The sequence below is a fragment of the Mycteria americana genome, chromosome 10 (assembly GCF_035582795.1).
Source record: "Mycteria americana isolate JAX WOST 10 ecotype Jacksonville Zoo and Gardens chromosome 10, USCA_MyAme_1.0, whole genome shotgun sequence".
Classification (NCBI taxonomy): Eukaryota; Metazoa; Chordata; class Aves; order Ciconiiformes; family Ciconiidae; genus Mycteria; species Mycteria americana.
Genome location: NC_134374.1, coordinates 9,589,259 through 9,605,582, shown reverse-complemented (window position 1 = coordinate 9,605,582; position 16,324 = coordinate 9,589,259). Strand labels below are relative to the sequence as shown.

The following is a 16,324-nucleotide window of genomic DNA, read 5'->3' as shown; positions in this document are numbered from 1 at the left end:
GCTTGGGCACTTCCTGATCTTGTGGGGCTGCTGCTGTCCCACCTCCTGGGACAGCAGCAGAGAGCAGTCCTGCTACTCCTGATGCAGAAATCACACTGACTTCTGCCAGCATTCCCCGCACAACAGGAAAGCTTCTCCTGCCTCCTTGCGAGGCACTTGGCCACGGCCAGACAGCCTGGTCCTGAGGGCCTTGTCACAGCCGTCTATATCTGCATCTGACAGGCAGCAGCCTGATTTCCAGCTTAGCCGACTGAGTGTTGTATAACAAAACACAAGAAAGGCACACACAGCCCTTTTCGGGCCAGCTAGAAAGACGCTAGGTATCTTTATACGTTATTCTTTCCGAAGGGGCGTGGGGAAGATTTGCATCCCAGGCCCACACTTCTTCCCTCTTGTTAGAGGAAGGGGCAGAAGCCCTTGTGCACCTCTGTGTAGCATGGAGGAGCTTAAGTAACTCATGGTCTTGTGATTGTTTTACAGTGGAAAAGTTTGAAGATCTTGGAGTGCCTGGCTGCTGAGCGTTACCGTCATCTCAGCATTATGTTTAAACTGAGTGTTTGTGCCGGGCTCTACACCATCCTACAACAGCAACAGCAGAGTGCAGGGAGCTGCCATAATCCATTTCAGCCTATCAGCCCCGAGCTAATGTAAAGTCAGGACTACCCCAGTGCTTTTAGGGATGCTAATTCAAGAGTCACGAGATTGGGCTCCTGATTTGCCGCAGGCTTCCCACGGGACAGCCCTGTACCTCAGCTCCTATGTGCAAAGTTACAAGTAATAGCATTTTCCTCCATCAGGTTTCCAGCCACAAGGGAGCTGAAATACTAAACACATAAAGAGGTTGAGGAACCTAGAGGCTGCGGCAGTGGTAGCCGTCTCATACAGAGAACTGAAACAGTCTTCCATTGCTGGGGCTCTGCTGGCTGGGTCACTACCAGCTGAGAAGCTGGCTGTTATTTGGCAAAGTATGATCTAAACCATATGGCCCAGCAAGGAGATGGTGATAGAAATCTTTATAAAAAACATTTCACAAAATGTAAACAACATATTTTCTACACAGAGATAAAGATGGAGATTAATGCTTGAATTATCCTGGATAATTAGTGTAGCAGGTAATTATTTAAGATCTGACACATCTGTGAATACATCGCTTTGAATTAGAAAATCCTCACAACTGCTACAGTGAGATGGCTGCAGCGATCCCACGGGGAAATCTTTATGGGAGATTAATTCTCACTTCAAATAGCAGAGATTTGCAAGAGGATTATGTGGCCAGTATGACACATTCGCATTGTGATAGTAAGTGATACAGTTTTTTTTCTCACAGAGAAGCCGAGTGCTGGTTTCTTTGAGTTCATGTGTTCTTTGAGCTTGAGCTCGGCCCTCTTAGAAGTAGAGTGTTTTATAGCTGAAATGATGAGCAGTGCTTGAAAGAAAATGGTGACCAGAACAAGGGCAAAAGCAACAGGAGCTCAGAGGACAGTGAAATCCAAACTTGTATTTAAATTCCTAAAGCAACAAGGTCACACTTGCAAAGCTAGTGGATATGTTTCTTTAGCTTATTATAAATGTTACCAAAAAGTTGTCATCTAAGAACATTGTATGACACAGCACAGGTCTGTCCTCGCTGCACAGTGGGTCTGCTCAAAGCTCCTTGCCACAGCCGAGCACTGCAGGGCACGTCTTGCACTGCTGAGCTCCCCTTGGTGCGTGGCCTCTGCCAGCGCTCCCTGTGCAGGGGCAGAGCACCTGCGCTTCCTCCTGTCCTCTCTCTTAGGAAACCCACTTCTACTGAAGCCTCCCAGGGTTACGTCCGTGCTGGCTGTCCCTGGGAGCAGGCTCAAACACGCCATCTCCTGCGACCCATCTCTGAAAATCAGCAGCTAGTGCAGCACCACTGCAGGTGGCACTGAACCTTCCAGCAGGAGGTCCAGGCGTGTCCATCGCTGCATAGCTTTGCAGGGTGTGTGGTGGCCAGGCCCAGGCTGAGCAAGGGAAGGGCCCTCGGGTTGGACTCTCACTGTATTGGTATTTAGGAGCTCGCTTTGAGTGTTCACCTACATGCAATCTTTGCAACAGCTTTGATGCAAAGCAGGCTCAGACTCAGGCAGCTCTCAAAAATGTAAACCTTGCCCAGTGGCCTGCAGTCACTGCGGAGATGCACCAAAAACCTGGAGCAGATCTGGTGGTCCGCTGGGCCACATTCGCAGCCAACACAATGATTGATGTACTGGCTGTAACTCACGAGTGCTTCAGGTTTGAACTGAGTATCGAATGATTGCTGAAGCATGGTACTCTTGATACTCAACTGTGCTGGTTTTGGCTGGGATAGAGTTAATTTTCTTTGTAGTAGCTGGTATGGGGCCATGGTTTGGATTTGTGCTGGAAACAGTGTTGATAACACAGGGATGTTTTCGTTACTGCTGAGCAGTGCTTACACTGAGTCAAGGCCTTTTCTGCCTCTCACCCCACCCCACCAGCGAGGAGGCTGGGGGGGCACAAGGAGTTCGGAGGGGACACGGCTGGCACAGCTGACCGCAACTGACCAAAGGGACATTCCACACCGTATGGCGTCATGCTCAGCATAGAAAGCTGGGGAAGAATAAGGAAGGGGGACATTTGCAATGATGGCATTTGTCTTCCCAAGTAACCATTACACATGATGGAGCCCTGCTTTCCTGGAGATGGCTGAACACCTGCCTGCCCATGGGAAGGAGTGAATGGATTCCTTGTTTTGCTTTGCTTGCGTGCACGGCTCTTGCTTTACCTGTTAAACTGTCTTTATCTCAACCCACGAGTTTTCTCACTTCTACTCTTCTGATTCTCTCCCCCATCCCACCAGGGGAGAGTAAGCGAGCGGCTGGGGGGGATTAGTTGCTGGCTGGGATTAAACCACGGCATCAACACAGGGAGGAGAGTTAGGAAAGCTGTAGTTTTGTGTGCAGCTTTCACTGCTTACAGCACTAAAGAGAGCTCTCACCAAGAAAATGGTGGTTTCCTGGCACGCAAAGATATTCTCAGTAAAACTGAAATGTCTCTTTGCTATGTATTTCCAACACAAAACTGCTGCCAGGAGCTCTCATCTGATTTGCTTAGGTTCTGAAAACATCAAGGTGAATAATTGAGACAGGCTGAGTTTGTAAACCCTGGGGAATTCACAGCAACAGCAAAGAGAGAGAAAGAAAAGATACTTCGAGCTTTGTACAGAGGGTCTGTCTTTTAAGAGAGGTTATATTGCACTTGTTGACTAAGACTGCACAGGAGGAAATATAGAGGGGGGCTGAAGCCCGCATCCACCAGCCTCACCCACAGACACATTTAGATCAACAGGGATTTGTTCAGACCAACCACAGAACTTCCCCAATGAGAAACTTCCTCTAAGTTTCACAGCGCTGCCCTGCACCTGCATTCAGCCCCTAGTCAAGCCCATGTAGTCCCATTAAGCTATTTTAAAATGAAAGAACAAAAAGAAAAAGCACTCTGTGCAGAAAAACTTTTTTAGCCCTTTTCTTCCTTCCTTTCCCAGAAACTAATTTGCAATCCCCAAGCTATAGATTTGCCTTCTCCTCCTCTACAGACAGTATCCAACATCCACTGCTAAATCACCTCTGCCCAGGACATGCCCTTTTTATAATGTGCTGAAGGAAATTGCTGCCAAGTCACCACACCTGATCCCACACCACCACCGACACTAGACCTTTGATGGACCTTTGTAGAAGGCAAGGGTGGATTTATAACTTTCTCCAAACTACCTTCTCCCTTCTGACTCTTCAATAGGACATTTACACCTACTTCTGTATTGACAAAGAACTTAAAATATACGTCTCTCTCTCCAAAATAACAGTGTTTGCACTCTGCTTCAGCTACTACCCTACCCTAAACTCTCCAGCTGCCCCAGTGCTACCAGTGTTGCCAGGTGATTGTAGTTCCTGCACACCCTGAGAAAGGCTTACTCACAGCAGGGCTGAATAACTGGTCTCAATGCTGGTCTCATGCAGCTATTTCCCTACAAAATGCTTTCGAAGCTTGAACCAGCAATGCACCTCTTGTTTGCAGCCCTTGAGATGCAGCTGCCATTGGGATTTTCCTAGTAGTGACCATATCCAGGTGGAGCATGGGGAGCTGCAGCTCAGGCCCCTTCTCTGCCGAGAGAGATTTGATCTCCTGCCTTCCCTGTGGGCAGCACGCCCTCCCCAGCGGCCCCTTGGCTCACCTGGCGTGCGATGCCAGTCGTTCATTGTCCTTCTTCTGAAGGCTGCTTCAACTGAAGTTGCCCAGACCAGGTAGAAAGATGGGCATGAGTGCACCTTTAGGACTGAGCAGGGAGCAGCCAGCCCTGCTTCTGGAAGAGGCTGGGACAGCTCTGCCTTTATCTCCGAGCAGTTCTTAGGCAGGAGTCGTCCTGCGGGCTGGTTGTGGAGCTCAGAGCACTAACCCAGAGTCTGGGAAGGAGGAACAGCAGCTGCGTGGCACCAGCTTGTCCTGCTCTCCTCTAGCTCTGCTGAGCTTGCTGCAGCCTGCAGGTAGAGACAAATAGAGAAAAAATGAGCAGGACCTTTTTTTTTTTTTTTTTGGTGGCAATTATTTCTGCTGCTGCAAACTGCATTTTTTTACTACCCAGAACTTAATTTCCACCAGCATCAGCTTCTAGTACTTCATGGTGATGCTGCAGTTTCCCTGCTCATGGGGTCTGATAATGTATGAGGCAAAAAGGGGCATGGCAGGCTGCTTCTCTGAGTCTACCTACAGCTTGAAAACAGCCCTTTCAGTAAGTTGGCAGGGGATAGTAGTGTTCTGGGCTGATTCAGACCATCTGCAGAGACTAATGTGCTCCTGGGCCACTGAGGCAGTCGTTTTAAATTGAGAGCTGCACATAATTTGAATACACAACTAAAATAGAGTTCAGCTGCACCTCACTGTCAGAATGTGAGCATATTTTACCCATGTCAGAGCACCGGAGCATAGCCAGAAAGCCAGTGTAGTAATTTTTTGGGCATGTTCAGCCATATTTTATTAAACTCCCTGTCCTACACTTCACTGCTTGTTTCTGAGAGCTGCTGCCCTGCAGCCCAGTATCCCTCGCTCAAGAGGGCTGCTTGTTCCCACCTGGTTGAAACCTCCTCAGAAACTTAAAATCCTGCACTGTCCTTTTCTCCTACCTTGTGCTGTTACTTAGCCTAGATCACCACGGCTTTGGTTTAATCTCATGTCAGATACTGCTAACATAAATGCTGAACAGCTAAAATGTCATAACCATCAGCTTAGCACTATACTCTGCAATGATAACAATACACAAATTTACCATTTAAATTCAGTGTACTATTGTAAGCTGTGTTCAGCACTGCTTGGCTTGAAGGCTTCAAACTATTTCCTTCCTTTTCTGTCTAATATCAGAATTTCTGCAGAACATTCAAACCAGCATTTTTTAACTTTAAAACTAGCATGAAACAGCATGAAATTCATTTTGAATAGCTGCAGTATCTCTGAATCCAGGCTGTAGGTAGATGTCTGCCCTGATGTTGAAGGGAATATGCAATTTGTTACTGGGCAGAAGAGCCTGTTGACTCCACGGACTAGATGGCAAATAGCTTGATTTGGGGATCACCATTTTGCAGTCTGTAAGGTCAGTGCCTTGCATAGACTCGGTATTCCTTTCCTGGTGACTGTATGGACTGCGTGCCTATCTGTGCAGCTGTAAAATGATTATATTAACTTTCCATCTTTACTTTGTTGGGATGAAAAACACTAGAGCACAGCAAGCTAGCATGGTGATAATATGAATGAAAAAAAACCCTCCAAACAACTAAACACTAAAATGTCTCCCGTTTTGTGTAAGGATAATGCAGAGGCAAGATTTAAAATATGGCATGCATAAAATGTGTCACTTCCTTATAAGAGCTGAATAAATGGACGCTATAAAAAACAGACAAATAAAAAAATGCTATGAAAGGTGTTTTTCCAGGGAAGAATGTGAGAATTCATTGGATTTGGACTTGAGAAACAATGGTTTGTGTTAATAAAAATGTGTTTTCTTGCTTAATAAGCACAGCCTCTAAAGGATGAAGCCGGGCTTTAGCATGTGAAATTCTTTTTGCTGAATATTGCTATCATCTCAGTTCTCAGTGATTGGTATTTTTACACTCTAGCTACATTTCACACTGATTTTTTTTAAGTACACCCCCAGCAAGGGAGATGGAAGAAGCAATACTGCTTTGCCTGCAGCTGGAGAAATCCTTTATTGCTCACATGTCACCTCCTCAGCCGCAGCATTTGCTCCAGGAAAGCCTGCGTGAAGCTGTTGATAGTCTCTTTCCTTCTCTCATAGGACCACGCGGATATTGAGTGGAAGTTTGCACGGACGAAGCTCTGGATGAGTTACTTTGATGAAGGTGCCACTCTGCCCCCTCCTTTTAACATCGTCCCAAGTCCCAAGTCAGTCTGGTACCTTTGCAAGTGGATTCACAATCAGCTGTGCCCAGGCAACGACTCTGACAATGAACAGAAGAGGCATGAAAACCTCAAAACGTTCACTGTAAGGAGCTGCATAGTTTTATACTTTATTTTTTGAGGGTGCTTGTGCATGTTCAGGATCACGAGGGCCACTGCTCTGCTGGTGCAGCAGAAGGCTGCTGGATCATAACTTGCTAAGAGCCATCAGGAGCTCTAGAGACAGGACCTAACAGGTAACATATTTGTGCCTTTCTCTTTCCAGGAACGGCACGCTGACAACCTGATTCAGAATCAACATTACCAGGTAAACTCTTGAGCACATAAAGTTTTTACTTGCTTTTTCTTCTTCCTGCTCATTTTCTAATACCTCAATTCTTGCTTGCTTCCAGAATATATTTTGATAAGTGTAGGTCCTCTAAGAGGATTTTGCTTATCATGGATTAAAACATTTCCTCATTAGAGGTGGGATAGTTCAGTCAATCACTCCTAGTCTTTCACCTCCTCTGAAGTAGCGGAAAACTTGCCAAGTATCAGTCTGGCTGCTGAAGTCAAAGGTGACATCCCCATTGCATCAGAGGGACCAGGCTGTCACGCCATCCTGATTAAAACTATTTCTGCAGCATTTCTACACGCTTTTGAATTGTTCCTCTCCTGCTCTTTTTTGTAAAGCATCCCTAACTCCAACAGTGGTTGGGATTTTCTTTTGTTTTGGACAGCTCAGGAAGGAGGAATGGTTCCTTTGTTGAATTTTGCTGGGTTTGTTTATTCTCAGCCTGCCTGTCATCAAGTACTCGTTAAAGTCAACCTACAAAAGGATGAAACTGTATTAAAAACACCAGCTTCAGTACTTGAATTCAGTGTGATGTATTATGCCAGCATGCTGGAAGGAAAAAACATTCTCCAGACTGTTAGGTGGTACGTTAGGCTGTACTGTCAAAAGCCATTAGTAATTTGTCTTACTTAAGACATCTCTTGATTTTTGAAGAGTAGTTTTATCTGAAGTTGATGTTTAACATAATTAGTCACCATTGACAACAGACATTTGGTACTTTCTAACTTCACAGCACAGCTTACGGGTACCAACAGTGGGATCTCTTTAAAAAATCTCCCAGTAAAACCTTGGTGCAGAGACCATCTTCATGCTTGGTGTTGCTCAGACTTGTTATCCCTATTTATGAAATGGGGGATTGAAGGGAAGGTTGGGAGTAGTCTCTCCTGTATATAGAGATCAACCTGTGTGTATGTTGGCCGGCACGGATAAATGCACAAGCTTGAAGCACCAGTTTGCTTATGTAAAGCCAGGAAGGAGGTACACGAACACAGAGCAAAATGGATCTCGTCCTACCAAAAACCTGTACTGTAACAAACAGCCCAGGTAACACAGAGTGAGAGCCCTTAGAGAAGTCACTGAGGGTGTGATTCAGTCCTTCCAGCACTGTCCACAGACACTGCAGCAGCCTTGAAAGGAGTTTCTAACCCGCCCTTAGGGAACGCCCCGGCAGCTGGCAGATGTGGTTTAACGTGAATGTGCATTGCCCCATGGGGTCCTGACTGTTCTTCAGGTTATTTGTTGTCAAGATACCCTCCTTGGCTTTCAAATACTTGATAAACAATCTTCACAGGGCAAGCTTGGCCTGTCAGGATACACAGCATGTACACATGAGACTGGTAATCGTAAAAACTTTCAGCAGCTGAGATTAAATGGCTTGAGGACATTTAAGAACATTAAGAATTTTTTCTCAATGACTTTTACATATACAAAACAAGTACAAAATACCTGCTTACTGTACTTAACAACTGAGCATTCAAGCTGAAACATATATAACCCTTTCCAGAGGTTTGTTCTGTTTAAAAGAAAGTGTTCTGTTTCTAATGGTAAGTGATTTTCTTTTTAGACAGCAGACTCAGTACAGCCACTGTTGGTAAGAACTCAGTGAAACGCAGTAAGAACAGAGTTTAGTCTGAGCCAGCACTTGAATCACTTGTATTGTTTCCTATTCCAGGAAGTGATAAGAAATCTTGTGAAAAGATACGTCGCAGCAATGATAAGAACTTCCAAAACCAACGAAGGTTTAACTGAGGAAAATTTCAAGGTAATTTATTATTCCTTAATAATAATTCATTATATTAACTCAAATAGCCACTTGCAGAGTTTGCCCTAACTTGTTAAGATGATTTGTAACCTGCTGTGGGAATAGGACTATTGCTGGAGCTGGGAATATATATGATGTGCACATAGGGGTTTTTGAGCAGAGAATGTTATTATTTGAGTGTCTTCTCATATGATCACCTCCTAGATTTTAATATAAAATACATTACGTAGACAAAAGCGTTGGAAAACAGTAGGAATTAAGTATCTTATTTGAGTCAACATCACTTTCCTAATCCTAACCCAGACAGAGCCAAAGAATGAGTCTGGGTTAATGGATATGAAGAACACTTACCAACAAAGTTGAAGTTGGGCCTATCAACTAAACAGGATTCCTGCCATATTTCTACATTTCAGCAGTGTTTCCCCTCTTCTATAACTGTCTTGACTTTTTTTTGGGGGGGGGGGGGGGGGGGGGCGGGTAGAGGGGTTGGTCAAGAGGACTGGTCCCACAGCCTTTGGAGACAAAGATCTTGTGAGGTCTCCAATTCTTGGGATTACCAATACTTTTTTTTTTGTGTGTGTGTCACTGAATAATGAAGACGTATGTGGTTTTCTTGTAAGTGTGATTTGGTATCAGCCATTTGCATAACTCTGAACAGCTCTCCCATGGGAACACGATTGTTCTTTCATGTCACAGATAGAGCTGCTGAGTGTAACTCATCTCTCCTCTTGCCCTAGGAATTAAAACAGGACATCTCAAGTTTTCGCTATGAAGTTCTTGACCTCTTAGGAAATAGGAAGCCCCAGAGGAGAAGTTATTCTACCAGCAGCACAGAGGTGTCCCAAAAGGATGAAACAAATGAGGATGGTGCTGGAGAAAAGTCCAAAGCCAAGAGCGTATCTTTCAATGTAGCCAACAAAAAAAAGGACTTCAATGTATCTGCTCTAATTAAAACTATGTCTGGGATCAATATGGTGGAAGAGAAACCAAAAAGCAATGGGATCAGTAAGCGCTCCTTTGTCCGAAATGGAAATAGAGTTCAGAGACTTTCCAGCTCCAAGAAGGAGTCCTTTAAGAGACTGGGCCTGCTTTTCTCCAAGATGAATGGACACGTACCCGAACCAAATTCAGAACCCATGTACACTATTTCAGATGGAATTATTCAGCCACACTACATGTGGAAAGACATTAAATATTCTCAGATTGATAAAGAGAGAGAAGAGAATTGTTCCAAAAGTGAAATTAACCTCAATGAGGTGGACTACAGTGGGAACACAAGACTTACAGGACAGAGCAAGGAGTGCCCTGTGGTTTGTACCAGCTCCCTTCACTGTGCTTCCAGTATTTGTTCCTCTAATTCCAAACTTATAGACTCATCAGAGGATGTGTTTGATTCATGGGGAGAGGCTTGTGACTTGTTTATAAACCAGTGGAAAGATGGGCAGGAGGATCACGTTACAACTCGGCTATAAGTAAAGCTATCTTAACACCCGCTGGAAAACTTAGCCAATTACTTGTAATTGTTTGCTCTCATCTGATTCAGCATTACTATTTCCTTTCTGTCCCCAGGTGAAAAAAAAAGTGTATAACTACTTATGTTAGCCTATTTTATAGCCATCTGCACCTTTTTTAGTTTACTTTTTTTACACTCACAAATACTAAACTAAAGGTTTCACCATTTAGAAGGTCACTATAAACCACAGGAATCCCTTCGGATGCAGTCTTAAGTCTTCAAACACCACAGACTTCAGACACGCTGGTGGCCGAGTAAAGGATTTCTCCAGCGCTCTCATCATCATCCCACCACCACTGGGTTATCACTGCTGCTATCCAACACAATCTGTGTCCTGCGCCATTTTCCCCATCAACACAACCAGCTGGTGAGCAGTGGCTTAGCAGGAGGCTGAGAATAATATTTAAAATCTTTCTAAAAAGAGTTTCAGGTTATAACTGGCTTTTGTTTTCTTTAAGCAATACCACCTCTGATTCTTTCAGTTGTGTGTGTTTTTTCAGGTTGTTTATTATATTAATATTGTAAATTGTTACTGAATAAGAGACCCCTTTGATCATCCAGCTAGAAGATGTTATGATTTGCTTCTTTACCTAATTCCCATAAGAAATTCCCCCTGTAGGGAGCAGAATGACCTTACAGTTAGGCTGACAGTGGAAGCCAGCACCTGGCCTCGCTACCAACTTCTGTGTAGATGAACTGACCCAAAACCAGCTGTGGCTGCTTGAAGCACAAACCTCAGTGTGGTTCTCATATTCCTAATGGGCTGAACCACAACCCAGCCCTGAGCCTTGCCCTTACACCCCACCCCTCGAGCTGTATCTGTTTTTTGAAATTCCTAATCTTACTTCCACTGCTGCATTCGCTTTTTGATGCCTCTCTGATGGATGTCAGGCTTTAGGAAGAAAACCATTCTCCTGGTATATGGCAAGTACTAAGAGAGATCGTCTTCTCTGGGCCTGGGAGTTGCATTTCTGAAAAACCAACCTAAGCAACAGCAGCTCAAACTGCACCTGCCAGCGTGGAACATCTCTGCAGCTCCTTTTCTGAGGTGCAACAAAAAGGAGTGCAGCAGTAGATGTTATCTTTTATTTCCCCAGTTGTGGTAGTGTCTGGACAGGGCCTAGCAATGTCGCTGCTTTTGTCCTAAGGAGCATCAGAGAGGGGAGAAGATGACCCCATCAAGGGCAAAATGGTTGAATTTCTAACAGTTTTTTTTTTGTGTGTGTGTTTTTTTTTTTTTTTTAAACAATGTGATACTTGAACTTTCTTCTGTGGTGTTGCTAAGAAACACAGATGATTGGCACTTACTTACCACCACTTCAGAGCTGTTATTAGTCAGCTACTTTCTTGGCAGAAGCAAGTCCTGACCGGGAGCTCAGAAATGGCCTTCCCATATGATGAGAGCGCTTTGTTACCGCTCTCGTGCAGTCACGCTTACTGCTCTGTTCCCAGGAGAGGTTACATGAGCTGGAGCATATCCCAAGGGTGGCTGCCAAAAATCACCTCTTCTGTGAACTGGGTTGTGAATTCCATTTGTAAAAACATAATGCTGGAAAATCTATACCTACCATTGGCACTGGTCAGATTTTACCAGCAAGGGGCAGGAGCAGCTCTCATGGCAGGACGGAGGGTCAGGAGGAAAGGGATTTCTCCCTACAGCAGCCCCCCACAGAAGAGATGCTGGGATGCCTGCAGCTGGATACTCTGCCTGAGTTTTAAACCTGGGTCCCTCCTCTTGTTAAGGAAAACCACCTGGTTGGGTTTTCCCTTTACAGTATTACCTAAAGGTCATGATGGAGCACACCTACAGAGACAAATGCGAACGATGCAGCCAGCTCCTGTAGCAGAGTTGCAGATGCCACACACCAGACTCATGGGAAGTTTTCAATACAGACCTCAAGGTGGAGACCATGGCTCTAGGCAGGCCCCGGTGCCAAGAAAAATCAGCAACTAGGAGCAGAGACTCAAAAATGTTTCTGTATTCCTTGCTTACAAATGACACCAGTCTTGTTACCAGCATACAGTATAAATCCCAGAATTTTTAAGCCTCTATATGCGTTAGTTAAAGCTAAGAGTGAAAAGCATTTTTCTATCAACAGATTTTGGGCTTTCATACCAATTGCAGGGTTAGGATTGTCTTTGGAAACTGCATCTCCTCTTTCTTTATGAAAGGCTGAGCAAACTGACATTGGCACTACGCAAGAAGACTTGCAAAATCTGAGGGTCAGAAGCAGCTTGCTCATCATTTCGTGAAGAAATCCAGCACCCCTGTCGTTTAAGAGGCAAATCCATTGATACACAAGAGCGGCAGTCAGAACCAACTGAAAGTGATTCTCAAAGCAGCTCACAATAAAAGCCCTACAGTTTAATAAACCAAACCGAGCACTTTTCTGGAAAGATGAACATTAGCAAGAGCTGCTACAGGGGAAAGAAGGAAAGAGTTTGAATCATTTTATGCCTCACCTAACCACACTGCAGTTTATGAGCTCTACCTGACATGGGGCCAGCAAATCTTTATGGTATTTCCTGTGGAATAAGTAAGAATGAAAAGAATTCAAGTATGGTTATGCAGATTACATCAACTGAGTTTGAGGCTGGGCTAGAAGCAGGGTTCATATCCTTGGACAGTAGAAAGGCTTTTAAGTTTTCCACGAGAGCAAGCACACTGCTACTGGCAATGATTATACTGTGTCATTCAAATGCAGCGCTGCATCAACAGGTAAAAATAACAAAATGAAACGCAATTAACTCCACAGTGGTGCCCCCCAAAAATGTAAAAATGACACCGGGCAGCACAAATCCCTTCTGTGCAAACTGCGTGAGTCATGGTCCCCTGCTGTGTCCTGAAAGGGCAGGAGTTGGAACTGCCACATTGCAATGGCATGATGGATAACGCAGTCCGCAAGAATCTCTCAATAACGTTATATTAAAGGCGAGAGGTACGTCACATGGCAGCTTGGCTGGGGCTCCCCTGCGATTTGTTTCATGACTCAGATACTTCCTAGCTCCCAGCTATGAGCTAGTTTGAGCTGACTTTGGAATTTAACACAAATATTTGATTTGGCTGTGATTAATACATGTGTCCAGGAGTTTGCAAAACTGTCAGATTGGTCCCCCCAAAGGCAAAATTCTGTTTGATTGCATCTATGCATCCCCTTTGGTAGCAATAGACTTTTTAGCAGCTGGTGAATTATTATTATTACTCTAAAACAGGAGCTTCAGGGGAGGGAAATTAAAGTATCTTGTGAAAAATACATTTGATAAGGAAAACCTGTTATTTTTTTCATTCACTTGCAGTCAAAGTATTTGGGATTTCACCAGCATTTTTCCATTTTCAATTGCTCAAAAAGAAAACATGTTTTAGTGAAAGTTATTCTTTCCTTCAGAGAAATCCATGAACTACACCTGTGCTGTCTGTGCAAGCGACCAGGGTAGGAGCTGATGGGACACTTGGAGCTTCTCCTGTGAGGAGTTAAACTTTTCCTCGGCTTGGGTTCAAGATGCACAGCTGTGCTCCAACTGGCACATGCCTGGCCTTTATTCTGTGGGCTTCAATAATAATCCTTATACATATGCAAGGAATTAGGAATAATAGAGATCTCAACCACTTACCCTTTCTTTAGGTTTCCTGCTCTTGAAGTTGCTTTATTTCTCACCTCCCATCCCTGGTGTCCTTTTCACCTGGCTTTTTAAAGCAGCACACCTACAAACGATCACCAATTAAAAAGTTAACAAATAACATCCAGGGTTAAGAATATCACATAGAGCTGGGAGGTGTTTGTACTCAGGTCAGAGATTAAAGAAGTTGTTTCAGAAACAAGAAATTAACCGACATATCTCTGCAGATTATTTGGATAATTGCATTTGTATATTATTCGATTACTGGTATATATGTAAATACTCAAGTATTTGTATATGTGGTCCCTACAGAGGAAGCATGCACAGCGGTTAGAGCACAGGATCAGCAAACAGAACTTCTGAGGTCTATTCCCAGCTCTGCCACTGACTCACCTGTGACCTTGGGCAAGTCACTTAGCCTCTCTAATGCCTCAGTTTCCCCATCTGTAAAATAGGGATAATAATACTTACCTACCTCGCAGGGGGGGTTAGTTCATTATTTATAAGCACTTTCAGATCTTCAAATTAAAGGCGCTATATACAGTAAGTAGTTAATATTCGTAGCAGTAGTATGTACTTTTATTTTCTTACAACTAATTCAGGTTAGGATTTAACCGTATGTCCGTTATGATAGTTTTCCATGTAGAAAACTAGCATGGTTTCCCACAAAGGGAATTTAGGGGACTTCTGCAGCAGACAGAGACCAGGAGCAGCATACCCTGGAAGCCTAAACTCTAACACCCTTGCTTTTGTGATTTATGTCTCACCCTTAATGTCACCTACCTGTATTTGTGTTTCATCCTTTTTCTGATGGTACATGTAACATGATTTTAAGCAGAAACAGCCACTGTAAATATTAAAGACTATTTAAATAAATATATTCATGTATAAATAGAAAACCTTACCTTTTAAAGAGGTTAAAAACGGTTGATGCAACAGACTTCCAGGCATGGGGAGGTTCCACAGGCAGCCCAGCACTGATGCACATGCACACGGCACGATACTGGAGCAGGGCTGAGGAGAATTTCACCACAAGTCATTACCTCCTTAGTATTCACTTTTCACCCCATCGCTGGCAAGGGCAGCAAGTCACGCAGGTGACAAGGTGTCACAGGATGGTGTGCAATGTGCTGGGGCAAAGGGAGGCCGTGGCTGGAGCAAAGGCAGGGCTGGCAGCCCTGCTGCCTGTTTTGCCCCGAGGAGCAGGATCAGGCAGCTCCCAGAGACGCACCCCAGGCAGCGGTGTGTGGCCAACACGATGGCTGCTGGAGGAACCTTTCCTAGAAAGCAGGAGACTGTCTCCTGTGTCCCTACGAGAGGGCTCTTTGCCCTGATTTCTCTGCAGGTACAATTTGTTTTTCATTAGTGCTTACTCAGGATAAAGGTCTTTGGCTTGAGTTACAGGAGCTCTAAGATTTGACTTGCACGGTAAGGCCACTACAAGCATCCTGAGCTCCCTCCAGGAGCGCATGCAGTTGCAGGGTATCTGCACTAGATATTCGGACAGTTACTAATAGTGTAAGCGAGGATCTGATTTACTGCTGGGTTTTCTAGCAGTTAGAAAACTACATGAGCACCTGCTGCTCTCACACCATTAAGTCTGTGTCCCACTTCCCTTAGAACTTCTCAGCTTTGCTTTGATATTTCTACTTCTCTTTTCCAAAGGCCAAAATCCCAAAGAGAAGCATATTTCAATTAACCAGGAAGAGATGCAATTCAGGTTTAATTTCTGGCTGAGTTCTCCTTCAACCAGTTAACTTGTCCTGCAGCATGCCAACACTTTTCCACAGACATGACATGTCCAGGAGAAAGCTCTGTGCAGCCTCAAAGGCTGATTTCCAAAGAAACAGGATCACCCTCCCACCTCTGTTGCAATTCCACAGTCAAACAGAATGGCAAAAAACAAGCAAAAACATCCAAACCCCTAGGGCTGCCTAGAATTAATGATAGTTGTTACTTAACTAAAAACTCTCCGGAGCTGTTTTTGGGGTGGATGCCCTGTAAGGACCTCTTCCTCGCAAGAGGGGCTTCCCAGGCCACCTGGCACCGCAGCCCCGGCCGAGGCAGGCAGCACAGCTGGCTGCAGCCTGCCCAGGTGTGCTGGAAGCATCAGTGACTCTCATTCATGCAGTGGTAAAATTAATTGGAATCGGTGAGACTACAGTGAATAATAAATCAGCTCACTGGAGGAGCATCTAAAATAAACTGTTACCAAAATAATCTGTAGTTTTCAGTGAATATGTAACTCAAGACCTAACAACTATAAAGTCAATCCCTTACTGGATTTTTTTCTTGGAGGAGGCTGGGAGCACTCTGGGCTAGCCACATTAGCATATTTTCTAAACATTTGTAATTTGATTTCATTTTCACACTACTTCTTTCCCCATTTCAGGCCATTACACTTTTACAAACAAGTCATTTATATATTCTTCACATAATTGCCTCCACCCAGGACAACTACTGCTCTGGAGTAAATTCATGACCATGAACGATTGGTTTAAAAAGAGAACATGCTTTATCAAAAAAAGTATATTTAAAAGGCAGAAGCGTTTGATCCTTATCTTCCGACTGTCTGATAGTATTTCATGCTTCAGGGAAACACTTTCACCTGCTCTGTTTTTCTAAGGTGTGCACAACAAAACAAAAAACC

General features: G+C 44.3%; 1 protein-coding gene across 1 annotated transcript in view; it reads left to right on the top strand.

Annotated features, from left to right (window-relative positions):
* TRPC5 (transient receptor potential cation channel subfamily C member 5) overlaps positions 1-10,015 on the top strand; it is a 69,260-nt gene extending 59,245 nt beyond the window's left edge. The window contains exons 7-10 of the mRNA XM_075513299.1: positions 6,326-6,532; positions 6,713-6,754; positions 8,454-8,543; positions 9,281-10,015. Of these exons, the coding sequence (XP_075369414.1) occupies positions 6,326-6,532; positions 6,713-6,754; positions 8,454-8,543; positions 9,281-10,015 (1,074 nt within the window). The remainder of the gene's footprint in view (positions 1-6,325; positions 6,533-6,712; positions 6,755-8,453; positions 8,544-9,280) is intronic.
* Positions 10,016-16,324: the final 6,309 nt, after the last annotated feature.